At 52.9% G+C, this 27,410-nt stretch overlaps 1 protein-coding gene across 5 annotated transcripts in view; it reads left to right on the top strand.

The window, feature by feature from the left end:
• The window catches only part of TBL1X (transducin beta like 1 X-linked), a 238,206-nt gene extending 212,105 nt beyond the window's left edge, over positions 1–26,101 (top strand). For all 5 annotated transcript variants that reach the window (XM_061137238.1, XM_061137240.1, XM_061137236.1 and 2 more), the window contains 12 exons: positions 2,499–2,760; positions 5,732–5,864; positions 7,888–8,029; positions 9,620–9,683; positions 9,820–9,917; positions 11,599–11,659; positions 16,071–16,192; positions 19,473–19,547; positions 20,047–20,174; positions 22,858–23,023; positions 23,874–23,975; positions 24,969–26,101. In XM_061137238.1, coding sequence (XP_060993221.1) covers positions 2,499–2,760; positions 5,732–5,864; positions 7,888–8,029; positions 9,620–9,683; positions 9,820–9,917; positions 11,599–11,659; positions 16,071–16,192; positions 19,473–19,547; positions 20,047–20,174; positions 22,858–23,023; positions 23,874–23,975; positions 24,969–24,995 — 1,380 coding nt within the window. In that variant the 3' untranslated portion in view covers positions 24,996–26,101. The remainder of the gene's footprint in view (positions 1–2,498; positions 2,761–5,731; positions 5,865–7,887; positions 8,030–9,619; positions 9,684–9,819; positions 9,918–11,598; positions 11,660–16,070; positions 16,193–19,472; positions 19,548–20,046; positions 20,175–22,857; positions 23,024–23,873; positions 23,976–24,968) is intronic.
• The last annotated feature ends 1,309 nt before the right edge of the window (positions 26,102–27,410 follow it).

Here is a 27,410-nt window from a genome sequence, read left to right as displayed (position 1 = left end):
GGAGGAGAAGGGGACGACAGAGGATGAGATGGTTGTATGGCATCACCGACTCAGTGGACATGAGTGGGTAAAGTCCGGGAGTTGGTGATGGACAGGGAAGCCTGGCGTGCTGCAGTCCAAAGGGTCACAAAGAGTCGGGCATGACTGAGTGACTGAACTGAACCTTTTTAAAGATAAAGGGTGAGGGATCGAGACAGCTCCCCTTCCCACCTGCTTTGCTTCCGTCTGGGGACTGGCCTGTGATGACTGGGTCTTCCCAGAGTCTCGATCTGAACTCCGTCTGATTGTAACTGCACTTAGCGCCCTTTCTCCTTCATCCTGCTCCCTTTATCTGTACCCCACCTCTATCCAGCATACCGCTGTGCCCCGGTCCCCGTTTTCTGTTCCAACACGTCCAGCACAGGTACCCCGTTCAGTGGCCACATGCACCTCCCCTTTACCACCAGAAGTCCACTTCCACGGTCACCCCCACCCTCGAGCCCGTCTCCCTGAACCCTTCCACACTTTCCTCTGCCTGCTCTTCCCCTTTCTCATCCTGGCAAGCCAGTCTTTTCTTCGTGGCGTTTGCCTCCACTTTCCCTTCGGCGTTTATGATCACTGAAGTAGCGTATCTCACGTCCTCTCACATGTGTTCCTCTGCCGTTTTCCAAGTCCCGGCATCTCGGAGAACCCTCGGCTGTCTGCCGACACTGTGGGCTTTCCTGCCCGACAGGAGGCAGTCTCCTCTTTCATTGTCTTACATTGGGTGCCCGGGATCTTCCGCTGACAACGTGACCCCATCTAAATCTCTTTTTTTCTTTTTTCTCACAGAACAAGTGTGAGGATAGGGATACAGGACCCCAGATCTCAGATTGTGTGAGGCTGTGATTGGATTTCCCTACACACACACACACACACACATATATAACAGGTACATATATGCACACACATACACACACAGGCACAGATACACACACATACCCACAGACATACACACACACACGTACAGGCTTCACTTGTAAAGGCAAAGAATCTTCAGCTGGTAAAGAATCCGCCTGCAATGAAGGAGACCCAGGTTTGATTCCTGGGTCAGGAAGACCCCCTGGAGAAGGGAACAGCTCCCCACTCCAGGATTCTGGCCTGGAGAAGGGGTCACAAAAGTCAGACATGACTGAGTGACTTTCACTTTCACACACACACACACACATACACATGCACATACACACCCAGGGTCCATGCCTTTCATCCCCATACCTTCTCTCCCTTGGCAATTCAAAAATCCAGCGTTGCCTAGAGGAGACTGAAAGGTCATCTCATTTGTCATCTAGCTTTCCGGTTGTTACAAGTGAGACAGTGTGTGTTTAGAGTTTAAGCAAGGAAGTGCTTTATTACTCTGCGCAGTTACTACCTTTTACAAAATCGTCATCCACCTGGGGCATGAATGAACGAAGAAGAAAGTGACGTAGAAATCGGCTGGCCAGCCGGTCAACACTGGCCACTCCATCGGCAGAATCAGCGGATGAGGGCGGCTTCTTTTTTCCATGTTCTACATTGTTTTCTGTTGTCTTGTAATTTTCAAATATCGTGTAGTATCCGGTAGTCAGCTGGGGTGCTGTTTCATTCGGGTACTGTGTAGTTGATACGTACGTCCTTCAGTTCTTCCTGATTTATGAGGGAAAAAAAAACAGTCTAAAACCTGTCTGCACATCTAGCAGACACAGCGAGAGGCCCTGAGTTTTGTGTGACTCAAATAATCAGAGCACCTTCTGAGGAAAGGACTGTCTCACTCTCTCCTGTGTTTTCTGAGTGGGTAGGGAGATTTTTTTCTTTTCATCCTCGATGGAAACTAGGAGACTCAGAGGAAGCTGAGGAAATAGGCGTGGTAAGTCAGCGGTGCCGTCCTTAGCAATATCACGGCTGCGTCTGTCTGCACGCTGAGTCCCTGAAAGTCACTTCACGTGGCAGTACATGCGTTTGATGACGTCAGATGGACAGAAGTGCTCACAGTCAGAGTTGAGCAGGCAGGACTGTCCAACTTGAGCCTGAGACTTGTCAGAGCATCCGGCAAGGGTGGTCTCTCTCTCCCTCTGCACGCTCCACTCTTGAAGACCACACCGTTCCTCTCTGGGGGTGGAGCCGGGGGCATCCTATGCACTGCAGGATGTTGGGCGGCATCTCTGGTCCCTCCCCGCTACTTGCCAGCTGCACCCCCTGCAGTCGTGACGAGCAGACACACCTCCAGGTTTTCCTTCCCCCTGAGGGGCAGGATCGCCCCCTTCCATTGAGACCACTGCGTCAGCGGGGCAACCCTCGGGTCGTGACGGGGAATAGGAGGCTCAGGGTGGGCCCCCTGACATCTGGATTCACGTTGCTATCGACCGAGTACTGGGTGTGTACTGGCCGCCCCTTCCCAGTCCAAGTCCCAGCCTCGCCGGGGCCCCAGGCACCTGTGTTTCCGACCCAGGAGACGCCCAGTGGGAACTGACCCCCACCCCCCAACCGGGGACTCTTGTCCGCAGGACGGCACGGTGTTCGACGGCCGCCCCATAGAGTCCCTGTCCCTGATCGACGCGGTGATGCCGGACGTGGTGCAGACGCGGCAGCAGGCCTTCCGGGAGAAGCTGGCCCAGCAGCAGGCGGCCGCGGCTGCGGCAGCCGCCGCTGCAGCAGCCGCAGCGGCAGCGGCCACGACGGCGGCCCCCGCGGCCGTCTCCCAGCAGAACCCACCAAAGAACGGCGAAGCCACGGTCAACGGGGAGGAGAACGGCGCGCACGCCATCAGTGAGTGCAGGGTGCCCGGTCTCAGCGGGCTTCTCTGGTGTCCTCCAAGTCTGGCTGGGTCCGCTGGACGGTGCCCTGCAGGCCACGGCTAGCGTTTGCTTACTCTGCACCCAGGACAGCTTCTTCCTCCAATTTTTCCGTCGAAATCCTCAGGCATGATCTTCTCTTTTTTGTTTTAATTGGAGGACAATTAATGAGCAGTATCGTGTTGGTTTCTGCCATCCATCAACACCAACGTCTGCATAGATATACATAGCTCCCCTGCCATCCATCAGCATGAATCAGCCATAGGTCTACACATGTCCCTTCCCTCTTGAAGCTCCCTCCCAGCCCATCTCATCCCTCCAGGTTGTTCACAGAGCTCCCTGCATCACAATAGTGTACTCCTGTGCAAGTATGCTAAGTCACTTTCGTTGTGTCCGCCTCTTTCGTGACCCCTGTGGACACTCGCCTGCCAGGCTCCTCTGTCCATGGGATGCTCCAGGCAAGAATACTGGGGTGTGTGTAGCCATTCCCTTCTCCAGGGGATCTTCCTGACCCAGGGATCAGACCTGCATCTCCTGCATTATTAGTAGGCAGGTTCTTTACCATCTCAGCCACCAGAGAACCTCCTGCTTACAAATTCAGAGACAGCTTCAAGGAAGTTCTACGTTCAGAGTGTGTATGTGTGTGCGTGCATGTGAGTCTCTGCCAATGCAAGTGTGTTCTTCCCTGTTTTGAATGCCCCTTCCCTCCGAGCAGCTGTGCATCCCTGAGGCGGCAGCTTGTCATCTCTGGGCCGAGCCTCTCCCCACTGGAGTCAGGACATGGCTCCACCCCTGGGCAGAGAGAAGGGCCAGGCTGCCATGCAGGACGGCTTCAAGAACTGTCTGTGTACAATGTCAAATCAAATGACCTTCCAATAATCAGTGTTCACAAGATTCGCAAGGAATGGGGGGCCAGGAAAGGAGAAGAAAAGATAACATGGCTTGTGCCTACACGTCACTCGTGGGCTGGCCCACTCCCCTGGGGTCTCTCCGTCACGGCGCTCAAAGTAAAACAGGAATAAGGTGGACGTCCTTGCTTGCTTCAGCCACCAGCCCAGAAGGTGAAAGTCCCTGTTTTCTTCATCTTTCACCCCAGAAAGGAAGCATAATTGGTGAGCTTTGAGAAATCTACTTACCTACTACTGTGACAGAAATCTTGCAAACTTTTAAACTGAACCGTGTCTTTCGGTCTAAAACCCCAAGGGAGCGTACCCTCATGGCACACAGCTTAAGTTGCGCTGGAAGCTCCCGCTCCTCCTTCGTTTGAAGGGGCCTCTACAGTGGGGTTAGTTTCCACCTGAGGGCTGGCCACCACCCCCATCAACCTCCCCCCGACAGACATACACACACATGCAACGTCCACTGGTTTCCAACTTCCATTCTGTCCCACCGGCTCTTGTTAAAAGGCAGCTGCAGCCAGACATACAGAGTCTGAAGTTAGACTTCATCCTGACCTTCAAGAAAGTTCTTCCATGCGACACATAGAAGGGAAAAAAATGGGTCCACTTTTCAGGACTTTGCTGGGGTCTCAGATGGTAAAGAATCTGCCCACGGTGCAGGAGACTCAGGTTCAATCCCTGGGTGGGGAAGATCCCCTGGAGGAGGATATGGCAACCCACTCCAGTATTCTGGCCTGGGGAAATTCCATGGACAGAGGAGCCAGGCAGACTACAGTCCATGGGGTCGCAAAGAGTCGGTCATGACTGAGCTACATGACTACAGCATGATCCGGGATGAGTCTCTTCTGGGTGGCATCTACCGTGACTTGTCGCCACCACCCTTTCACAACCTGGAGTCCCCGTTGGGTCGTCTGGCTACATGGCTTCGAGAGCCTGGAACACACTTGGCTCTGGTAGGAAAACAGCATTTGAGTCCCAAGACCATGAGGGTATTTGCAGGCCGAGGGGTTGTGGGTGGTGAGCCTTCTGGAAGAAAGATGGTGTGTCCACATGGGAGCTCCGTAGGTAAGCAGGTGACACCTCAGGAAGGTGTCTTATAAAATCACTTGTCCCGTCAACAGGAAGGAACTTTGGCTGAAAATACTTTATGTGTATCCTAGTTATTCCCAGTGTCACTTGAATTGTAATTTGCATTCTAGCAGCAACGTTTGCAACTGACTTGTTCTTCAGTTGCTAAGTTGTTCACCAGTAAAGATCTCGTCTGCCGATGCAGGAGATGTTTAAGAGATGGCAGGTTCGATCCCTGGGTTGGGAAGATCCCCTGGAGGAGGAAACAGCAACCCACTCCAGTATTTTTGCCTGGAGAGTCCCCATGTACAGAGAAAGCGAGTCACAAAGAGTCCGACATGACCTAGGGACTAAACAGCACCAACACAGCTTAGGTTCTAGGCGTATACCAAAGAGCGAGATAGCCTTTGGTATTCAGAAACCCCTAATTTCACTTGTGTTGTTGTTCATTCATTGGTGTCTGACTCTTTGAGACCCCATGGGCTGAAGCACTTGCGTGTTCCCTGTCCATCACCATCTCCCAGAGTTTGCTCAAACTCACATCCACTGTGTCGATGACTGCATGCAACCATCCCATCCTCTGTCGTCCCCTTCTCCTCATTGACTTCTTAAGAAAATATAACAGAATATGCTTCTTTTTACTGTAGAGGTAAAAGAGAGAGAAGGAACCTTCAAAGTCTGCTCAAGAGACAGCTGTCTGTTGTTTCTTTCCAGTCTTATTCCCGTTGTTATTACCTATGAGCCTGGCCCTAGTTAGAAAGAATAAACGCCGGCTGTTACTCCCCTATCAGATTGGGAGGCTGTGAGGAAGTGTGGCTTCACAGAAGGTTACACAGAGGCCGTCACCTGGTTATAATTGTCACAAGTGACCTGACATCACAGCGGAGGAAGTTGTCCGTAAAGCTCACGTGCCCTGAGGAGGGATGGGTTTCTTCGGTGTCAGACACGTGTCCTGTCCTGTCCTGTTCCCCTCGACAGATAATCATTCGAAACCAATGGAAATCGACGGAGACGTGGAGATCCCGCCCAGCAAGGCCACCGTCCTTCGGGGCCACGAGTCCGAGGTGTTCATTTGTGCCTGGAACCCTGTCAGTGACCTCTTGGCTTCAGGGTAAGGGGTCAGGCCGGGGGTGCCCGGAGTCAGGGTGTCTGAGGCCTCCAGGGTCAGGTTTGGAGTGCCTGGGGTCCAGGTGTTCCACTCCTCCAGGTTCAGGTTGCAGGGTCCCCAGGATCCAGGAGTCCGAGTCCTCCAGGGTCAGGTTTGGGGTGTGCCTGGGGTCCAGCTGTTCAAGTTCTCCAGGGTTAGGTTTGGGGTGTGCCCGGGGTCCAGGTGTCCGAGTCATCCAGCATTAGGTTTGGGGTGTTCCCAGGGTCCAGGTGTTCAAGTCCTCCAGGGTCAGGGTTGGGGTGTGCCCAGGGTCCAGGTGTCCATGTCCTCCAGGGTTAGCTTTGGGGTATTCCCAGGGTCCAGGTGTCTGAGTCCTCCAGGGTCAGGGTTAGGGAGTGCCTGGGGTCCAGGTGTCCAAGTCCTCCAGGGTCAGGGTTGGGGGGTGCCCGGGGTCCAGGTGTCCATGTCCTCCAGGGTTAGCTTTGGGGTGTGCCCGGGGTCCAGGTGTCTGAGTCCTCCAGGGTCAGGGTTAGGGGGTGCCCTGGGTCCAGGTGTCCATGTCCTCCAGGGTTAACTTTGGGGTGTGCCCGGGGCCCAGGTGTCCGAATCCTCCAGGGTCAGGGTTGGGGGGTGCTGGGGGTCCAGGTGTCAAGTCCTCCAGGGTCAGGTTGGGGGGGGGTGCCCGGGGTCCAGGTGTCTGAATCCTCCAGGGTCAGGTTGGGGGGGGTGCCTGGGGTCCAGGTGTCTGAGTCCTCCAGGGTCAGGTCGGTGTACCTGGGGTCCAGGTGTCCAAGTCCGGGATCAGATGGGGGTGCCCAGGGTCCAGGTGTCCAGTCCTCCAGGGTCAGGTTGGGGGGTGCCCAGGGTTCAGGTGTCCGAGTCCTCCAAGGTTTGGTTTGGGCTGTGCCCGGGGTCCAGGTGTTCAAGTCCTTCAGGGTCAGGGTTGGGGGTGCCGGGGTTCCAAGTGTCCGAGTCTTCCAGGGTCAGGTTTGGGGTGCCCAGGGTCCAGGTGTCTGAGTACTCCAGGGTCAGGTGGGGGGAGCCCAGGGTCTGGGTGTCTTGAGTCCTCCAGGGTGTGGTGGGGGGGCGCCCAGGGTTGAAGTGTCTGAGTCCTCCAGGGTCAGGTTTGGGGTGCTTGGGATTCAGGTGTCCGAGTCCTCCAGGGTCAGGTTTGGGGTGCCTGGGTTCCAGGTGTCCAAGTCTTCCAGGGTCAGCTAAGGGGTGCCCGGGTTCCAGGTGTCTGAGTCTTCCAGGGTCAGGTGGGGGGTGCCCAGGGTCTGGGTGTCTGAGTCCTCCAGGGTCAGGTGGGGGGTGCCCAGGGTCTGGGTGTCTTGAGTCCTCCAGGGTGTGGTGGGGGGGCGCCCAGGGTTGAAGTGTCTGAGTCCTCCAGGGTCAGGTTTGGGGTGCCTGGGTTCCAGGTGTCTGAGTCCTCCAGGGTCAGCTAAGGGGTGCCCGGGGTCCAGGTGTCTGAGTCTTCCAGGGTCAGGTGGGGGGTGCCCAGGGTCTGGGTGTCTGAGTCCTCCAGGGTGTTGTGGGGGGGCACCCAGGGTCAGGGTTTCCGAGTCCTCCAGGGTCAGGTTTGGGGCACCCAGGGTCAGGGTTTCCGAATCCTCCAGGGTCAGGTTTGGGGTGCCTGGGTTCCAGGTGTCTGAGTCCTCCAGGGTCAGCTAAGGGGTGCCCGGGGTCCGGGTGTCCAAGCCCTTCCTCCTGGGACAGACACTCCCTTCCTACGTCGTGTGCAGCATCCTCCTAGAGTGTACGGAGCAGGGCTTTGAGTGGGGGGACCTCTTGGGGTGTCTAAGACTGTGCAAAAGTCCTTACTCAGCCGTTTTCTCAGCCACGTGGAAAGCTATGCACAGACGTTTAAAATGATTCAGGACGCCTACGGCTGGAAAGAGAAAACCCCCGTGATTTTTCTTTTTGAGCAACGTTATAAAGGCGGGGGGCCCCAGCCGTGCGTCAAGCGGCGGTGGGCGGTGCCTGCTCTGGGACCGGGCGCTGAGTGCCGGGTGTGTTCCCCGCGCAGGTCCGGAGACTCGACCGCCAGGATCTGGAACCTGAACGAGAACAGCAACGGCGGCTCCACGCAGCTGGTGCTCCGGCACTGTATCCGGGAGGGGGGCCACGACGTCCCCAGTAACAAAGACGTCACCTCGCTGGACTGGAACGTAAGCCGCCTGCCTCCCGGACGCCGTCGGGGAAGCCGGCGCGGCCCCTGCGGCCTCAGCCAGGGCTGGGGCGTCGGACGGAGCTGGGGCGGACCCCGGGAAGGCGGCGGGGTTGCGGATCAGCCCCCCCGGGGGTCGGGGATCAGCCCACCCGGGGGTCGGGGTGGGCCCCGCACCCCACCCCACTCCACCCCCCGCTTTCTGAGCGCTGCTCCTGCGGCTGTCCGCATCGGCACACCGCCAGCCGGGTGGTGTTCAGCAAGCCACGCGTCGGCAGGAGCAGTCTGGCGGCTTTATCGGGGAGCCTGTTAGGTGGGGGTACCCTGTGAGGTGTGCCCAGGGAGAAGCTGACTTCCCACCCGAGCCTCCGCATCTGTGCCCGGACATACACACAGCTCTCCAGCGTCTTTTCACTTCTTCTTTATCATGTTCTTTTTTTGGTTTTGGACTATACAGTTTACTTACTTATTTTTTCTATTTTCCATTTTATTTTTTTTTTAAATTTATTTATTTTAATTGGAGCCTAATTACTTTGCAGTATTGTAGCGGTTTTTGCCATGTACTGATAAGAATCAGCCGTGGGTGTACATGTGTTTCCCATCCGGAACCCCCCTCCCACCTCCCTCCGCATCCCATCCCTCCGGGTCATCCCAGTGCACCAGCCCTGAGCACTTGTCTCATGCATCCAACCTGGACTGGCGATCTGTTTCACATATGATAATATGTATGTTTCAATGCCATTCTCTCAGATCATCCCACCCTCGCCTTCTCCCACAGAGTCCAAAAGTCTGTTCTACACATCTCTGTCTCTTTTGCTGTCTCGCATATAGGGTCATCGTTACCATCTTTCTGAATTCCATATATATGCCTTAGTATAGTGTATTGGTGTTTTTCTTTCCAGCTTACTTGACTCTGTATAATAAGCTCCAGTTTCATCCACCTCCTTAGAACTGACTGAAATGCTTTCTTTTTTAATGGCTGAGTAATAGTCCATTGTGTCTATGTACCACAGCTTTCTTATCCATTCCTCTGCCGAGGGACATCTAGGTTGCTTCCATGTCCTGGCTATTGTAAACAGTGCTGCGATGAACACTGGGGTGCACGTGTCTCTTTCAGATTTGGTTTCCTCGGTGTGTATGCCCAGCAGTGGGATTGCGGGGTCATATGGCAGTTCTTTTCCACTTTTTTAAGGACTCTCCACAGTGTTCTCCACAGCGACTGTACTAGTTTGCATTCCCACCAACAGTTTATCGCATTCCTGTGTGTCCTGTCATTTCATCACAGACTCTTCTCTCGTCAAAGTGTCTGCAGCTATTTCTCAAAGCTCGCTTAGGTCTCCCAGAGTCACACAGTGTCTTTCAAATGGTGTCTTGTTGGTGTCGTCAGTGGTGATGGGGTGCGCTGTGTTTTGCTTGGCCCCTGGCCTTGCGCTGATTTGGGGTGGGGGAAGTCTGGGACCTTCCTGGTGGTCCAGGGGTCAGGAGTCTGCCCCTCTATTGCAGGGGCCGTGAGTTCGACCCCTGCTCGGGGAATGCAGGTCCCGCGTGCAGCCTCTAATAAATTGTGTTGGTGTGTGTTTCTGGCCCACAGAGCGACGGGACACTGTTGGCTACGGGTTCCTATGATGGTTTTGCAAGAATATGGACAGAGGATGGTAAGTAGTCCTGGCCCCACCTCCCTCGCGTTAGGGTTGGAGAAGGGGGTGCTGTGAATTGTCATCCCTCCGGGGTTACAGACCTGGCGGGTCTCAGAAGTCACCCTGCTTTCTCTCTTTCTTTCTAACATACCAGGTAACCTGGCCAGCACCTTGGGCCAACATAAAGGCCCCATCTTCGCCTTGAAGTGGAACAAGAAGGGGAATTACATTTTGAGTGCTGGAGTAGACAAAGTGAGTGTTTGCGTAAGATACACTGCTTTTTCATCTGTGTTTAGTCTCTCGGGAAACATCACGGTTTCCTGGAATTCTGAAAATTCTGCCTCCCCTTAAGAAATCAGAGGGGACTTGTTTAGGTTTTGTGAGCTTCTGTGATTTTGATCTTCTGGAATTCTAGAAGCCTCTGAGTGAGAGACTGTCTCCCGTGATGAATCAACTATGGCAGGAATAATAGCAATGTTCTTGAAACTGATACATTCTCAGGGAGGAAATTTAAGTTAGGGACACTGGCTGTGACCCTCAGTGAACTAAAATCCTATAAACCACACAGTGGAGTGGAGGATAAAACTGTGAATTAGTCTAGAGCTTCCCAGGTGGCGCTAGCGGTAAAGAACCCGCCTGCCAGTGCAGGAGACTTACAAGCGACGTGGGTTCGATCCCTGCATCGGGAAGATCCCCTGGAGGAAGGCATGGCAACCCATTCCAGAGTTCTTGCCTGGAGAATTCCATGGACAGAGAAGCCTGGTGAACTTATAGTCCATGGGGTCACAGAGAGTCAGACACAATTGAATTTACTTAGCGCTGGAGCTGGCCTGAAGTTTTTCAGACACACTCAATGCTGTCAGTATTTCTCCAGGAACATTAACGCAGTTGATACAAAAAGAGAACCAGTCCTTCGTAAAGGAAGATCTTTGTTAAAATGTCATTGACAGGGAGGTGTCAGGTTTCCAATTTAGCTGAAAATTCCACTTGAGAATTAATTCCAAATGTTTTGCATCGAGCTGCCTCCAGCTTCTTCCCCAAGTGTCTCCCCAACACTATAATGTGTTCATAACCATTCGTGACTTCCTTTGTCTTCTGGGGTTGGAGATCCTTTTTTTTTTTTCTCCTTAATATGGGGGGGGGGGGCAATGCATATCTAATACCACCTTTTGGGGCAATTTTCCAATTGTAAACCTGCAGAATAATACCCCAAAAGGCGGTATTAAATATGCATTCCCCCCCCCCCCCAATAGTTTTTCATGTTTGGGAATTCCCTGGTGGGTCTGGTGCTTAAGACTCTGCTTTCTGGTACAGCGGGCCACACGTTCCATCCATGGCTGGGGAAGCTTAAAGATCTCACGTCCTGTGGAACCAAAAATCTTTTCATTTAAAAAGGAAAAGTTTTTTGTTTTTTTTTTTTAATGATAGGTTTTCAAGTTTGAGGATATAGATGGGATTCCCACCAAAATTGGTAGTTTCCTGCATATCAGTTATGGCTGCCGTTGTCCAGAGGAGTATAATGAACAGACACGTGTGGCTGAGTTCATAAGTGTGACGTCTGGGTGATTTAAGTCTGTAAGACACACCCTGGATTCCAAAGAGCGGACTAAAAAGACGCAGGCCACGTGATACGAACATATAGATTCACGTTGAAGTGACAACATTTTCACCGTACTGGAGTGAAATAAACTATATATTGTGAAAATCAGTTTTACTGGTTTCTTTCTTTCTTTTTCTTTTTTTTTAAATTTTTTACCATGCCTGCTAGAAATTTTTTAAGTTGAGCAGTGCTGGTTTAGAAAGAAAGAGGGGAAAAGAAAAAAAAAGAGGGGCTCGCTGTGTTCTCGTGTGTGACAAATTTTTCAGGAGAAAACATTGCAGGAGGCACCAGTCTTTAAATTTTTTATTTATTTATTTTTTTTGCGGAGCACAGACAACCATAATCTGGGACGCTCACACAGGAGAAGCCAAACAACAGTTTCCGTTTCATTCCGGTGAGTATTTTTGTATTTTTCCTTTTTTTTTTTTTTTCTATTTTACTTTTCTTGTTTTTAATTCAAAAATAAGAATTCGGAGTCCTGAGATGGGTCTCTTAAAATAAGGGTGAATGCTCGGAAGAAGGCATGCCTCAAGGGCAGTGCTGAGCGTGCGGGGTAGACGTTTGCTGATACATCGGGTGGCCCCGAGGTGATGTGTTGGCAGATATCCGAGGGTCTCTCCTGCTGGGCAGATGTGGGTTCCTGGTGATGCTCAGACCCACAGGGCTGGCCCCCAGGACTCCCCAAGCCAGCGCGATCCACCTCAGTACCTGGGAGGGGTCCACGCAGGCGGGGAGGGGTGTGGTTCTCCAGGAGCAGGCCGAGAGGACAGGTTCCCCGCAGGGCCCTCGACGCGACTGTGGCAAAGGCGCGCGGTCGTTCGTTCCCTCTGGGCTCGGCCGGCAGAGCCCCGGAGGCACCCGTGCATACCTCGCGTCTCCGAGAGGCAGTCAGCCCGTGTCTTCCGTGTATGTCTTGTGACGGGGCAGAACCTTGCCAGGGTTCTGATTCCCGGTGCGTAGCACCAGTATGCTCCTGTGACGGGGGCGGATGTCTGTAACACACACAGCTCTGGCTTCTGATTTCCTCAGAGAGTCATGTGCCCAAGATAAACTCGAAAGAGTTTATTAAGTGTATTAAGTCTTTCAGCAGGTTGTAAATTTTGCCCAGAGCATTCCCAAGGTCCCAGGCTTTTATCCCGTGGACCATGTGTCTCTTCTGTCCTCAGGGAGCTTCTGACCTGGGGTGTTGCTGCCCACGAAATCGACCCGTATCCCGTCGCTGGGTCGGCTCTGGGTGTCATTTCCTCTTGCTTTTTAAGCGTGAAGCGGTGTGGTAGACACTGTCCAAGATGGAAGAGGAGGGAGCGTGCTTTTGGTTCAAGCTGGAGGGACAGCCGTCCTCAGCATGTGATGCATTGATCTCAGCAGCTGCCTTGCCTCTCCGGAGGTGTTCCCCATGAAGGCCTGGTCGGGGTGTCCTCGGTCAGCAGGAAGCATTAGGCCTCAGAGCCTAACAGTGTTCCACCACTCAGCACTGAGAAAGAACAGGTTTAAAACAAGTGCAGGGGCTTCCCTGGCAGCTCAGACAGTAAAGAATCTGCGTGCAGTGCAGGAGACCCAGGTTCAATCCCTGGGTCGGGAAGGTCCCCTGGAGGAGGGCATGGCAACCCTCTCCAGTATTCTTGCCTGGAGAATCCCATGGACAGAAGAGCCTGGCAGGCTACAGTCCATGGGGTCACAAAGAGTCAAAACTGAGGGGCTGGTTTTTTTTTTTTTACAGTTTTCTGCCACTCAGCCATGAGAAGGAATAGATTACCAATAGAATGTTTTAAAATTTTTTTCAATAGACTGTTGATGATACTGTCCAAGTCACAAGGGTCAAATCACGACTCAGATAGGACCTAACTAGTGGCTCAGATTGTAAAGATCTGCGTGCAATGTAGGAGATCCAGGTTTGATCCCTGGGTTTGGAAGATTCCCCTGGAGAAGGAAATGGCAACCTACTCCAGTGTTCCTGCCTGGAAAATTCCATGGACAGAGGAACCTGGTGGGCTGTACAGTCCATGGGGTCGCAAAGAGTCAGACACAGCTGAGTGACTCATAAGATGGGTAATACCCAACGGCTTAGATAGGTCTCAAGGGGGTTCTGCAGTTAGGGGGAAAAAAAAAAGTGAGACTCCCAAGTACTACATGCTGGGTGACATACCATTTGTATCTCAGTCCAGGGAGGGGATGGTGGGCCAGTAACATGGCCCAAGGGAGGTCCCGGTGGTGTTGGAACACGCTTGTGGCTCTTGACCGCAGTGGTGGTTACATGGATTGGCCCTTGAGATCATTCACCATCTCCCAGAGTTTGCTCAAACTCATGTCCATCGAGTCAGTGATGCCGTCTAACCCTCTCATCCTCTGTCATCCCCTTCTCCTTCTGCCTTCAGTCTTTCCCAGCATCAGGGTCTTTTCCACTGAGTCAGTCCTTCCCATCAGGCAACCAGAAGTATTGGAGCTTCAGCATCCATCCTTCCAGTGAATATGCAGGGTTGATTTCCTTTCGGATTGACCGGTTTGATCTCCTGGCTGTCCAGAGGACTCTCAAGAGTCTTCTCCAGCACCACAGTTCCAAAGCATCAATTCTGTAACCTTTTCTCGATTAAAAATTAAAAGGAGAAGGCAGAGTGAAGCTTGCCTGTACCTGGAGCGGTGCAGATGGTCAAACGTCATTGGCCAAGTGTGAGCAGGGACGTCACCCGGACCCGCTGGAACAGCTGAGCCCTGGATCACGACTAATGGGGGGAGGGCAGGGTCCCAGCAGCAGCGTGGACGCAGAACGACGGCCCGTCAGCTGAGTACGCAGCGTCCTCCGTTCAGATGGCCGGGGCTCAGCACACGTTAGTTTTTATGGCCAGGTGCCGCTCCCCGTCCCCGGAACCGCGTGCCAGATTGTCACCCTTCCAGGCGTATTAATTGCACGCCCGAAGGCACAGACCGGCCTGGGACATCTGTGACTTGGCTCACGCGTGCGGTGTGAAAAACAAGGGCAGCTGCGGGCTTTGCTTCCTTGCTCCCTGGATCGTCCCGCTGAGCGGATCCGGCTCCTTCATTCTGTCGGGCGCGTGTGGCACATTCAGCAAGAGCCGTGGATCTGTGCTGAGCCCCGCCTTCGTGGGTTGCTGAGAAAAAGCCAGCGTTGCCTCTCCACGAAACGCTCCCGCCCCAGGCTCTGTAAGGGGATGGGGCTAGGCGTGGAAGCTGATGGGGTCCGTCCTGCAGTTCTGGAAGGCAGGAGGGTGGACGGGGTACATCTCTGGTCTGAGGTTAAGAACGGGGGCTTCCCTGGTGGCCCAGTGGTTAAGAGTCTGCCTTTGCAAGGCAGGACACAGGTTCGATCCCTGACCCGGGAAGGTACCGTCCGCCACGGAGCAAGTAAACGCATGCCCTCCAACTCCCGAGTCTGTGCTCCCCGACAAGAGAAGCCGCTCAATGAGAAGCCCCGCACACCTCAGCTAGAGAGTCACCCACACAGCAACCAAGACCCAACACAGCCAGAAGTTGTTGTTCAGTCACTCAGACGCGTCCGACTCTTTGTGACCCCATGGACCGCAGCACACCAGGCCTCCCTGTCCATCACCAGCTCCTGGAGTTTGCTCAGACTCATGTCCATCGAGTCGGTGATGCCATCCAACCATCTCATCCTCTGTTGTCCCCTTCCCCTCCCGCCTTCAATCTTTCCCAGCATCAGGGTCTTTTCCAATGAGTCGGCTCTTTGCATCAGGTGGCCAAAGTATATTTTAAAAATTAATAAATATGTGTTGAAGGCTAAGGATGGGAGGGGGTCGTCCAATTTATCATGTCCTGGGTGAGCTGAATTCTTGTCCTACGTCAGTGCTGCCTTATGTGTAAGAAACACACATGAGACAAGGTTTTGGTATTTATCAATTGATGAAGATCTGAGCAGAGGCTTGCAGAACTTAACCCTCCTTTTCCGTAGAAGCAGGGACGTGTCCGGAGAGAATGAGGGGTGCTGAGTCGTCTCCTGGGGAGGATGGCATAAGGGAAGAGGGCCGTCACATCCCCCAAACCTTCACAGAGGTCTTAAAGCCAGCGGCCCCTGAGAAAGGCCCAAGACCTAGAGACGGTGTCCATCCTGAGGCCACCTGTCTCCCCTCAGATGTCCTCGTCAACTCAGCATCTTCAAGCTGTGGAACGCAGTCACGGGTTGTGGGGCATTTTCTTTTCAACACTGATACCTTGAACGTGGGGCTTCCCTGGTGGCTCAGATGGTGAAGAATCTGCCTGCTGTGCAGAAGACCTGGGTTCCGTCCCTGGATCAGGGAAGATTCCCTGGAGAAGGGAATAGCAACCCACTCCAGCATTCGTGCCTAGAGAATCCCATGGATGGAGGCGCCCGGTGGGCTACAGTCCACGGGGTCGCAAGGAGTCGGATATAACTCAGCGAGAGACACATGCTCGTTGAACTTTACGCTGTGAAGTCTTTTTCACATCCATCAGCCAGCCCGGTGGTGTTCCTGGGAGCAGCAAGGTGCTTCTCCCCTCCCGTCCCATCTGCACCAGGGGAGTGAGACGCTGTGTGCTCAGTGCACCCCAAGCGTCACTTTGGGTGATGCTTTCAGGGTAAGGGGGGGAGGTCTCTCTCTGGAGCCGTCTGGTCGTCTGTGCAAACAGAAACGACAGATCTCAGGGTCTGTGACGGACCGAGGCCGTGTTGGCACGGCGCGTGTTGCTTCATCACATCGTCAGATTTCTCAGCTCTGCTGCTGCTCCTTCTGAGTCAGCTGAGGTCTTCACACCCGCTGAACGCCCGTGTCGTCCCCTCTCCCCCACCCCCTGCCCCCTTGGCCTCTCCGCAGCCCCTGCTCTCGACGTGGATTGGCAGAACAACACTACATTTGCCTCCTGCAGCACGGACATGTGTATTCACGTCTGCAGACTCGGCTGCGACCGCCCCGTCAAAACGTTCCAGGGACACACGGTGAGTGTGAGTCCTCACTGTGGGGCCTTGGGTTCACGAGAGGTGTGTGGGGAGCTGGGAAACCGGCCAGTCTCTGCCTGGGATGAAAAGCCCACTTACTGTGACTGCTGACTCATTCTCCTACAGGCTCCTCGGGGCTATTGTAGCTACACCTCTGATGGTCAGCTGTCCACCTGGGTTGGCAGTGTTTTTTTTTTTCTTTTTTAAATATCTGGTATAAGCCAGGTGTTGGATTTTGCAGGAAAGACTTTAAAGTAGCTATTATAAAAATGTCTGAGGACATAAAAGGGTGGGCGGGGGAGTGAGTAGGAATATCACTCTTAAACTCAGCTTTGAAATAACTTACTAGTTTTATACTGGTTTCTAGGTAAATTCATTTGGCTTCCTTCTTAGATGTGATTTTTTTTCCCCCCTTGGAGAAATATGGCTGAGGGTGGCTGGTTGTATAGGGCGTATGACTGTGCACTTTCTATCAAGGAGGAAGGAGAAAAGGAAATGTGCCTGAAACCTGGGGTGGTGCTTGCTTATCCAGGGTGAATGCAAGCAGGCTTCTTGCAGAGACGACAGGGCGCTCCTGCCCGCTGCTGGAACGTTGTGTTAGCTCAGTTCCGTCGCTCAGTCTTGTCCGATCTTTGCTACCCCCTGGACTGCAGCACGCCAGGCCTCCCCATCCATCACCAACTCCTGGAGCTGGCTCAAACTCATGTCCGTTGAGTCAGTGATCCCATCCAATCATCTCATCCTCTGTCGTCCCCTTCTCCTCCCACCTTCAGTCTTTCTCAGCATCTGGGTCTTTTCAGGTGAGTCAGCTCTTCGCACCAGGTGGCCAAAGGATTGGAGCTTCAGCTTCAGCATCAGTCCTTCCAATGAATATTCAGGACTGATTTCCTTTAGGATGGACTGGCTGGATCTCCTTGCAGTCCAAGGGACTCTCAAGAGTCTTCGCCAACACCACAGTTCAAAAGCATCTGCTCAATTTTCTTTATAGTCCAACTCTCCCATTCACACCTGACTACTGGAAAAACCATAACTTTGACTAGATGGACCTTTGTCAGTAAAGTAATGTCTCTGCTTTTTAATATGCTGTCTAGGTTGGTCATAACTTTCCTTCCAAGGAGTAAGCGTCTTCTAATTTCATGGCTGCAGTCACTGTCTGCAGTGATTTTGGAGTCCCCAAAAATAGTCTGCCACTGTTTCCACTGTTTTCCCATCTATTTGCCATGAAGTGATGGGACCGGATGCCATGATCTTAGTTTTCTGAATGTTGAGTCTTAAGCCAACTTTTTCACTCTCCTCTTTCACTTTCATCAAGAGGCTCTTTAGTTCTTCACTTTCTGCCATAAGGGTGCTGTCATCTGCATATCTGAGGTTATTGATATTTCTCCCGGCAGTCTTGATTCCAGCTGCTGCTTCTTCCAGCCCAGCGTTCCTCATGATGTACTCTGCATATAAGTTAAATAAGCAGGGTGACAATATACAGCCTTGATGTACTCCGTTCCCTGTTTAGAGCCAGTCTGTTGTCCCATGTCCAGTTCTAACTGTTGCTTCCTGGTGTGCATATAGATTGCTCCAGAGGTAGGTCAGGTGGTCTGATATTCCCATCTCTAAGAATTTTCCAGAGTTTGTTGTGGTCCACACAGTCAAAGGCTTTGGCGTAGTCAATAAAGAAGTAGATGTTCTTCTGGAACTCTCTTGCTTTTTTGATAATCCAGCAGATGTTGGCAATTTGATCTCTGGTTCCTCTGCCTTTTCTCAGTGCAGCTTAAACATCTGGAAGTTCACGGTTCATGTACTGTTGAAGCCTGGCTTGGAGAATTTTGAGCATTACTTTACTAGCGTGTGAGATGAGTGCAATTGTGCAGTAGTTTGAGCATTCTTTGGCATTGCCTTTCTTTGGGATTGGAATGAAAACTGACCTTTTCCAGTCCTGTGGCCACTGGTGAGATTTCCAGATTTGCCGGCATATTAAGTGCAGCACTTTCACAGCATCATCTTTGGGATCCGAAATAGCTCAACTGGAATTCCATCTCCTCCACTAGCTTTGTTCGTAGCGATGCTTCCTAAAGCCCACCTGACTTCGCATTCCAGAATGTCTGGCTCTAGGTTGGTGATCACACCATCATGATTATCTGGGTCTTGAAGATCTTTTTTCTACAGTTCTTCTGTGTATTCTTGCCACCTCTTCTTAATATCTTCTGCTCCTGTTAGGACCATACCACTTCTGTCCTTTATTGAGCCCATCTTTGTGTGAAATGTACCCTTGGTATCTCTTAATTTTCTTGAAGAGATCTCTAGTCTTTCCGATTCTATTGTTTTCCTCTATTTCATTGCATTGATCACTGAGGAAGGCTTTCTTGATATTCTTTGGAACTCTGCATTCAAATTGTGTTACAGGTCCCAGGCTTTTTGCAATGTGGACAGAGCGCTCCTGCCCCCTGCTGGACGCTTGTGGTTACTACTCCCAGGCATTTTTTGAACAAGAACAGAGCGCTCCTGCCCCCTGCTGGACGCTTGTGCTTACTACTCCCAGGCGTTTTTCAGCGAGAACAGAGTGCTCCTGCCCCCTCCCTGATGCTTGTGCTTGCTTACTACTCCCAGGCCTTTTGCATAGAAGACACAGCGCTCCTGCCCCCTGCTGGACGCTTGTGCTTACTACTCCCGGGCTTTTTGCATAGAGGACAGAGCGATCCTGCCCCCTGCTGGACGCTTGTGCTTACTACTCCCGGGCTTTTTCCATAGAAGACAGTGCTCCTGCCCCCTGCTGGACGCTTGTGTTTACTACGCTCAGGCCGGTTCCCGCCCCCCACCCCCATTTATTTTTATTCTACTCCTGGGCTTTTTGCATAGAAGACAGAGTGCTCCTGCCGCCTGCTGGACGCTTGTGCTTACTACTCCCGGGCTCTTTGCTTAGAAGACAGAGGGCTCCTGCCCCCTGCTGGACGCTTGTGTTTACTACGCTCAGGCCGGTTCCCGCCCCCCACCCCCATTTATTTTTATTCTACTCCTGGGCTTTTTGCATAGAAGACAGAGTGCTCCTGCCGCCTGCTGGACGCTTGTGCTTACTACTCCCGGGCTCTTTGCTTAGAAGACAGAGCGATCCTGCCCCCTGCTTGACGCTTCTGTTTACTACTCCCAGGCTTCCCCCCGCCCCCAATGATTTTTATAATACTCCCAGGCTTTTTGCAGAGAAGACAGAGCGCTCCCGCCCCCTGCTGGACGCTTGTGTTTACTACTCCCAGGCCTTCATTTCTTTCTTTTTAACCCTTTGGCTCTCTTGCAGAATGAGGTCAACGCCATCAAATGGGATCCTTCTGGCATGTTGCTAGCCTCCTGTTCTGATGACATGACATTGAAGGTAAGGCTGGAATGACCCTAGGTGACCCCCGGAGCCCCCGCGCTGTCTTCAGTCCCAGTGCTGCTCCCGCAGCTGACCGTTGTGTCATGAGCTCCCTTGCTGTCTCTGTCGTCTTTTCTCTTTGCAAACGGCATGCCGCTTGCCCCGGCAGTGAAGCCCTGTTTATCGGCCACAGTCCCACGGAGCTTCCTTTCATTCCCGAGGCCTTTCTCCCATCCAAGTACTAACTAGACCCAACCGGACCCTGCCTAGCTTCTGAGATCAGATCAGGGTCCTTTGGACCGCCACCCGCCCCCAGCCTTTCTTACGGGCGCCCCCTGGTGGTCAGCGGACGCCTCTGCCTGTGAAGCACCTGCCCTTTGTCAGCCGCCCAACCCGCTGGCCGTGAGCTTACCAGAGACAAGAGAAACCTCTGCAATGCTCCAGGCAGGAACCTCCCCTCCCCTCACCCGGTGGGAGAATCAGCCTTTGCTCACTGCGATCCCGTTGTGTGCCCTAGATCTGGAGTATGAAGCAGGACACGTGTGTCCACGACCTTCAGGCGCACAGCAAAGAGATATACACCATCAAGTGGAGTCCCACCGGTCCGGCCACCAGCAACCCCAACTCCAGCATCATGCTGGCAAGGTAATGGACAGACAGCCCGCAACCCAGTCTCGGTTCCCGAAAGCTCCCTTGATTGCTGAGGCTGTGCCAGCCACGCAGCCGGTAAAAGTCACTCACGTCCCCAAGAGACCATGAGATGCTGTCAGGGTGTCTTACAAACGTGTTTATGCCCTCAGATGCTAAAGAGTCTGCCTATAATGCAGGAGACTTGGGTCTGATCCCTGGGTTGGGAAGATTCCCCTGGAGAAGGAAATGGCAACCCACTCAAGTATTTTTGCATGGAGAATCCCATGGACAGAGGAGCCTGGTGGGCTACAGTCTGTGGGGTCGCAGAGAGTTGGACACGACTTAGCGACTCACACTCAAAGTTACTTAGAAACCAACTAACTCAAACAGAGAGACCGCTCACTGTGAAAGGGCTGCGAGATAGAGATTATCACGTCATGGCTAAGTTGGGATGAACATGCTTTTAACCTTGAGGCTGGAAGAAGGAATCGCGTACCTCCAGTCTCTCGGCACTTTGCTCTGATGAAGCTTTTTACTACAACTGAAAAAAGGAAACAATTTAGCTTGGACCTCGCGCTTGGTTGGGCTTCCCTGATAGCTCAGTTGGTAAAGAATCCACCTGCAACGCAGGAGACCCTGGTGCGATTCCTGGGTCGGGGAGATCCCCTGGAGAAGGGAAAGGCTATCAACTCTAGTATTCTGGCCTGGAGAATCCCATGGACTGTGTAGTCCATGGGGTCCCAAACAGTCAGACACGACTGAGCGACTTTAACTTCGGGCTTGGTTTACTTGGGCCAACTTGGCTGCAGCTGGGAAGAATGTTGAATGGTGATCAAAGGTCCCCCAGCCGATACCAGATCCAGGCTAACTGTTCATCCTGGCTGTCCCTTGCTTTTTTGCCACCAGGGACCAGCTTTGTGGAAAATCACTTTCCCAAGGTTTCAGGATGATTGAAGCGCACTACATTTCCTGTGCCCTTTATTGCTGTTATGATTGCATCTGCTTCAGCTCGGATCATCAGGCATCAGATCGCAGGGGATGGGGACCCCTGGTATAGGCAGTAAACCCCCTTAGACGCCAGCATTGGAGGCAGAGGACTAGTCAGTCAGTGATACGCCAGAAGGGAGCAGAGTGGTTAGACGTTCACAAAAGGTCATCACTGAGGCTGCGTTCTGTAGTCTTGTGTGTTCCTGGTCCTGGTCTGATGTCACGCAGGATACAATGTTGCACTCCCAATAGGGTATTTTAGTAAGAACCTTGAGGGACACAAGCTAAAGATATTCCAAGTGAAGGAAGGATACCCTGAGGCTTCTAGAAACCATGATCCCACGAAGTGTGGGTGTGTCTGGCCTGGGAAAGACAGGACTTGGGAGGAAGCAGCAGTGGGTTTTTTTTCTGCGTAGTTGCCGAGAATGGCGTGGTGGGGAGGAGTGGCCGGTGGCCCAGCCTTGCTGTAAGTTAGAGGTAGCCCCCCTCCCCTTGTCTTTGTCCCATAACAGTGGGATGAACAGTCTGTTACTGAAAGTGCATGACCCAAGGCCATCTCTCAGAAAACACAGAAAGGAATTGTTGCATCAGCTGAAAAGCTGATCCAGAAAAACATGAGAGGTGTTATCCTCTTATTGCCAGTCACTGTCCTCAAATCCACTGAAAGGTCTAGGAACAAAACAGTGTCTTTTGCTTCCCGTTGTTTTGTTTCTGAATCACATGGTACCCGTGACGGGTGTAAGTGAGGCTTCCAGACAACCAAGCATAAAGAGATGGATGTAAGTCCCAGAAGAGGGAAGAAATGCTGGGAGAAACAGCTTTGTGGTGGGTGGTCTTCCCAGGTGGCACTAGTGGTCAAGAAGCCACCTGCCAGTGCTGAAGATGTAAGAGACATGGGTTCGATCCCTGGGTCAGGAAGACTCCCTGGAGGAGTGCACGGCAACCCACTGCAGTGTTCTTGCCTGGAGAATCCCATGGACAGAGGAGCCTGGCGGGCTGCAGTCCATGGGGTCGCAAAGAGTCGGACATGAATGGGACAACTTGACACACATATGCGCCTGCTCTTCTTTCAGATTTAGACGTAACTCAAATTTGCAGCTCCCGGAAGTGTGATTATATATTTGGATGTGATTATATTTTAATTCACATGGGATTAAAATTTGTGTTCGCTCACTTAGCTATTTCCCCAAATATGGCTCTCGGCTCTATTTTTGGCATTGTTTTCGTTGGCAGCGATAACATGTGTTGTCAGTGGTGGGACTGTTTTAGAAAATGTCGCAAAGATATATCGTTCATGTCTCAGAGAAATGCAGAAATGAATGAGTGTGGTTGTCAGTTTGTTCCCCTGATAACAGCATCCAAAAAGAGAAAGAGATTTATTGTGTGACTCTTTTTTTTTAATTTATCCTAATTGGAAGAGAAACACTTTATGATGTTGTGATGGTTTTTGGCATACCTCAGCACGAATCGGCCACAGGCATGCATGTGTCCCCTCTCTGGACCGTGGCTCTGTGCTCAGTGCATCTTGAGTCATGTTCTAGAAGAGGAAGAGGTACCCATTTACAGTCTCTGAAACGTCAGAGTCTGCGCAGGAGAGCCACTCTTTTACTGTGAGAGTCGCATCCTGGGGAGACTGGCGGGAAACTGCTGGCAGCTGTGGTGAGTTTTTCTGAACCCACGGGCATCCTCGGTGACCTCTGTGTCCTTCCAGCGCCTCGTTCGATTCTACCGTCCGACTCTGGGACGTGGAGCGGGGCGTGTGCATCCACACACTCACCAAGCACCAGGAGCCCGTCTACAGTGTGGCCTTCAGCCCCGACGGGAAGTACTTGGCCAGCGGCTCCTTCGACAAGTGCGTGCACATCTGGAACACTCAGGTAAGCCCCCTGCATTCCCGCCACCCGGGTCTCCCCCCTCCCCAGCCCCACACCCAACACAGTCAAGTTCTCACTGACCCGTGGGCTTCCCTGGTGCCTCAGGTGGTAAAGAAGCCACCTACAATGCGGGAGACCCTGGTTCGATCCCTGGGTCGGAAAGATTCTCCCGGTGAAGGGAACGGCAACCCACTCCAGTGTTCTCGCCTGGAGAATCCCGTGGACAAAGGAGCCTGGCAGGCTACAGTCCGTGGCGTCGCCAAGAGTCGGACACGACTGAGCGACTGACACTTTGATTTCACTTTCTTGGTGACCCCAGAACCCGAGTTTGCACTCAGGAGTGCCTCGCCTCGGACACATATCTAGACACATCCTCGGTTCCCTGGAGGGGAGCATAAGCCCACCCAGCGCCATCTACCCAGGGCTCTTTGTGGGAGCTGGGTCGCCCCTGCCAGGGACTCGGGTTATGTTTTTTCTGAGTCCTTGGCAGGAAACGTTGCACCCGCCACTGCCCTCCATTGGCAGCAGCAGACATTGCGTGTGGTCCCAGGATGGACCTGCCCTCTTGAACCTCCCTCTCCCCAACCATCTCAAGCCTCCAGGTCATCACAGAGCACCGAGCTAAAGTCCCCGTGCTCTATCCAGCAGCTTCCCATGTTTTGCATTCTCCCCCCCCCCCCTGGCCCCCCGCCGTGGCCTTAGTTCTGATTCAGACTTCCCGCAGCCGCCAGGGCCCCTTTCACTGAAAGTTCTATCAGCATCCGTGTCTTTGGAAGCTTCTGGGCCGACATCCCCAGCGGGGGGTGGCTTCGTCAGTGTTCCCCTCTCGAGTGATTACGCCCTTGCTTTGCAGAGCGGAAGTCTCGTCCACAGCTACCGAGGCACCGGGGGCATCTTCGAGGTGTGCTGGAATGCCCGGGGCGACAAAGTGGGCGCCAGTGCGTCAGACGGCTCCGTAAGCGGCACCCTGGGGTTCCCCCGGGCGGGAGAGAGAGGGGATGCAGGGGCGGGGGGCGGTTCAGGGAAGGGGTCACGAACGGTCCAGATCCCTGAGACCCACGTGGGCGCACTCCCAGGGCCGGGACGGGCCTCGGAGATGCCTGTTGGCGAAGGAAGCATCTGGGCTGGGCAGTGCTCTGGGAGCGGACGTCTCTTCTCGCTTCCTGGATGTTGTTTTTCTTTTCTGGCGGAATTGGTGGTTCTCAGCTGGAACGATTGCACCCCTGGAGACATTGGAAGTGTCTGGAGGCATTCGGGCTGTGGGTTATTTTGGGGGTGTGTGGGGGGCGTTGCTGGCATCTGATGTGGAAACCGTGGCTGCTGCTGGAACTCTCGGGGTGCTCGGGACCTCCCGCCACAGCAGAGAAGTGCCCCCCATATCCCAGGTGCTGAGCAACCTGGCCCACCCTTGGCTTCCACGTTCGTCCTCCCACCCGGACCCTCTGGTGACGAAGGCCCAATCTTCCATTCCACCGGTCTCCTGGGTCCCAGTAACCGTCTGCTGGTGCCCTGAGGTGTCCAGCTTGCGGATTCACGCCTGCACTCTGGAATTGCCCTGAGCTGTAAGGCAGGGCGCTGGCTGGCTGAGTGTCAGCCTGCCCCCCTGCCCCAGATGTGTGCTGAGGCTTCAGTTCCCTTCTGCTCCGCCGTGTAGTGGTCTGGGCTGTGACACCCACCCACGGCCGTGGCCTGCGGTTGGGTGGTAATGATGTTTAGACAGCCACCTGTCCGCTAGAGCTGGTGGGAATGAGCCCTGAGTGAATTCACTCTGAATGAAGGTTCATTCAGGCTGAATGAACACAGAGTGGACTGTGTGCAAATAAAACTTTATTTATAAACAAGTGGACGGCAGGCCAGGTTTGGTCCATGGGCCGTGTGCCATCCTCTGGTCTTAAGGGCATCTTATGGTGCCTCTCAAGATAACAGGTGCTTTTCTCTCTCCTTCCAGGTGTGCGTGTTAGATCTGCGAAAATAAACACACACAGAAAAAAATATTATAGACACGAGAAGAGAATTCTAATGGACCAGCAGTGAACGTGTGGGCTTGTAGCACTATTCAGACACAATTCCGTCAGCTCCGAAACAGCGCCAGCCTGACCTTAGGGAGTGTCCTTTGAGACCAAGTCATCCCTGGCTACCGGAGTCTCTATTTTTTTTTTTTTTTTTGTGGTAACCTTCACCAAGAAGTTTAAAACGGAAAACACACACGCAAGTCCTATGAAAGGGGGAGGAAAAGGAATGGTTTCCACCCGGAACATCCAGCCCCAGGGGAGCGCAAAGCCGCCAGCTTGACGTGGTGCACAAATCGGTTTCCACCCAGAACAGGCTCTGATGGTTGAGAGGAACGAAAAAAAAAGGAAAGGCTGTGCCAAAACGAAAAGAAGGAAAAAAAATGCTGTGATAAACCAGAAGGGGAGGGAAAAACGCCTCCTGTCAATGGGTTTTTTGTTCTTGGGTTTTTCCCTAAAAATTTGGACATTACAGTTAAACTCTCACAAGGACGTTCGAAAGACCAGTTTGTATGGATGAAATGGGTACCTTTGTAATCCCAACAGTTTCTATTTTCTAGAATCTTTGTCCCCGTGGTTTTTCTATGGGCTGGAATCCTGTCGTCTTGGTTGGTGGGCTTGGGGGGTGGGGGAAAGGGGCGGGCCTTGGGTCCGAGGTGGAAACTGTTCCTGGGTGTCTTGCTTCTTTGCTGTTCTTTCACCCACCGTAGACACAGCCCCTGTCTCTTGGATGCGGTGACAGTCTCTGACGACAGCTTTCTTGCCTGCATCTTCCCCTCCCCACTGCCCCACGCCCCTCCCCCTCCCTATGCCCCTCGCCCTCCTTCCCCCATGCCCCTCCCCCATCCCTCTCCCTCATAGTCACCTCACATCTTCTGTCTCAAGGGCACTTTCGGCGCATAATAAGTGCTTTATGTAAGAAGGCAGGGCAAGGGGGACTTTTTACAGGAGGGGGAAGAAGAAAAAAAAAAGTGACTTATAAGAGAAAGAGCCCGGAGTATTTTTGGAGAAGAAAAAAAAGATATTTTTTATGTTAAAACAATTTTAAAATCGTAAAATGGCCATTCAGACATGAGAGCTTTGTGTGATTCATATTTAACAAAAAAGAAAAAGATACCTTTAAGAAGAGACAGGTAGAGGAGTCCCTTCACTTTCAGCTTGGTGGAAGGCAGCGAGGGGACTCTGGGTGGGCAGCTCTGGGGTTGGCCTCAGGGCTGGTCTGTGCAGCTGGAGCGGAAGACCCCAGACCCTTTTCTGCTCCAGGAAGACCTGGGCCTTTTGTTTTTTTTTTTTTTCCTGGTGCGTCATACCGTAGCCGCGGACAAGGGGATGCCCTGGAACCCAAGAAGCGTTCCCAGAACCAGCATCAGTGAAAGGGGGCCGACAGAACCGCCCTGCTCCACACCACCAATGCCACCTAGTTCAAGACTCGGGGCCAAGGTGGGCCCCCCACCCCAAAACCAGGAGCAGTTCGGCCAAGTCCCTCAAGGGCTGACCAACCAGAGGGGCCTCTGGGACCTCATGGGGTTTCCCAGCGACAGAAGCAATCGGGGAGAGCTTTTCAGTCCTGGGGGGTGAATTAACAGATGTAGGGTGTCTTCACAGGTCATCTTCACAGTTTGCTTCCTCTGGCAGCAGGTCAGGAGAAAGGAATTGTCGTTTTTTTTTAAACAAATCTTTTTACTGTTTTTTAAAAAAAAATTTAAAACATGGCTTTGTGTGTCCCTAGGGGAGTTTTCCTTTCCCTTGGATCAGGTGATCTTTGTACTTAACAGTTGTCTTGACCCGATGCTAACCCAGCTTGTAAATTAGCACAGGGCCTCTGGGCTTATATGCCTTCCCCCAGCCGGCAGTGGGGCTGGCCGTGGGTGAGTAGGTTGCAGCCCTTTTGTGTCCCAGCAACCAGCCCGGATGGTATACGGAGGGTGGTGGTATCTGCCCATGGACCCAAAAGCCAACCACAGGGCACGGCCAGGCCTTTATGCAGAAGTTGGATTGTCCCGGGAGCAGCCCCAAAGCCAGAGTGCATTCATCTCTCTCAGTGCATTAACGAGTCTCCGTGGATCTGAGAGTTTTTCAAACCGCCCCCCCACCCCCACCCCCAAAGGTACAAGACCAAAAGGCACTCTGTTCACAGGTCGGGCGTGTTATTCAGGCTCTGCTGTATCTAAACGCTTAACCTTTCAGAAGAAGGTCAGTGTTCGGTTGGAGTCTCCACTCCCACCTTTGAAGACAGCAGACGCCCTCAGGGGTCCACGGATAATCACTGCTCCCCCTACCACCCCCTAAATGACTAACTTTGAGATGCAGTTTGCAGAGGGCTAGTTGAACACCATATCTGTACCCCTCCCCGAGTAAAAACGTGGCACTCTCCACACAGC

This window comes from Dama dama, chromosome X (genome assembly GCF_033118175.1).
Source record: "Dama dama isolate Ldn47 chromosome X, ASM3311817v1, whole genome shotgun sequence".
NCBI lineage: Eukaryota > Metazoa > Chordata > Mammalia > Artiodactyla > Cervidae > Dama > Dama dama.
The sequence above is the reverse complement of the archived record's forward strand: the minus strand, read 5'-3'. Positions and strand labels throughout refer to the sequence as shown.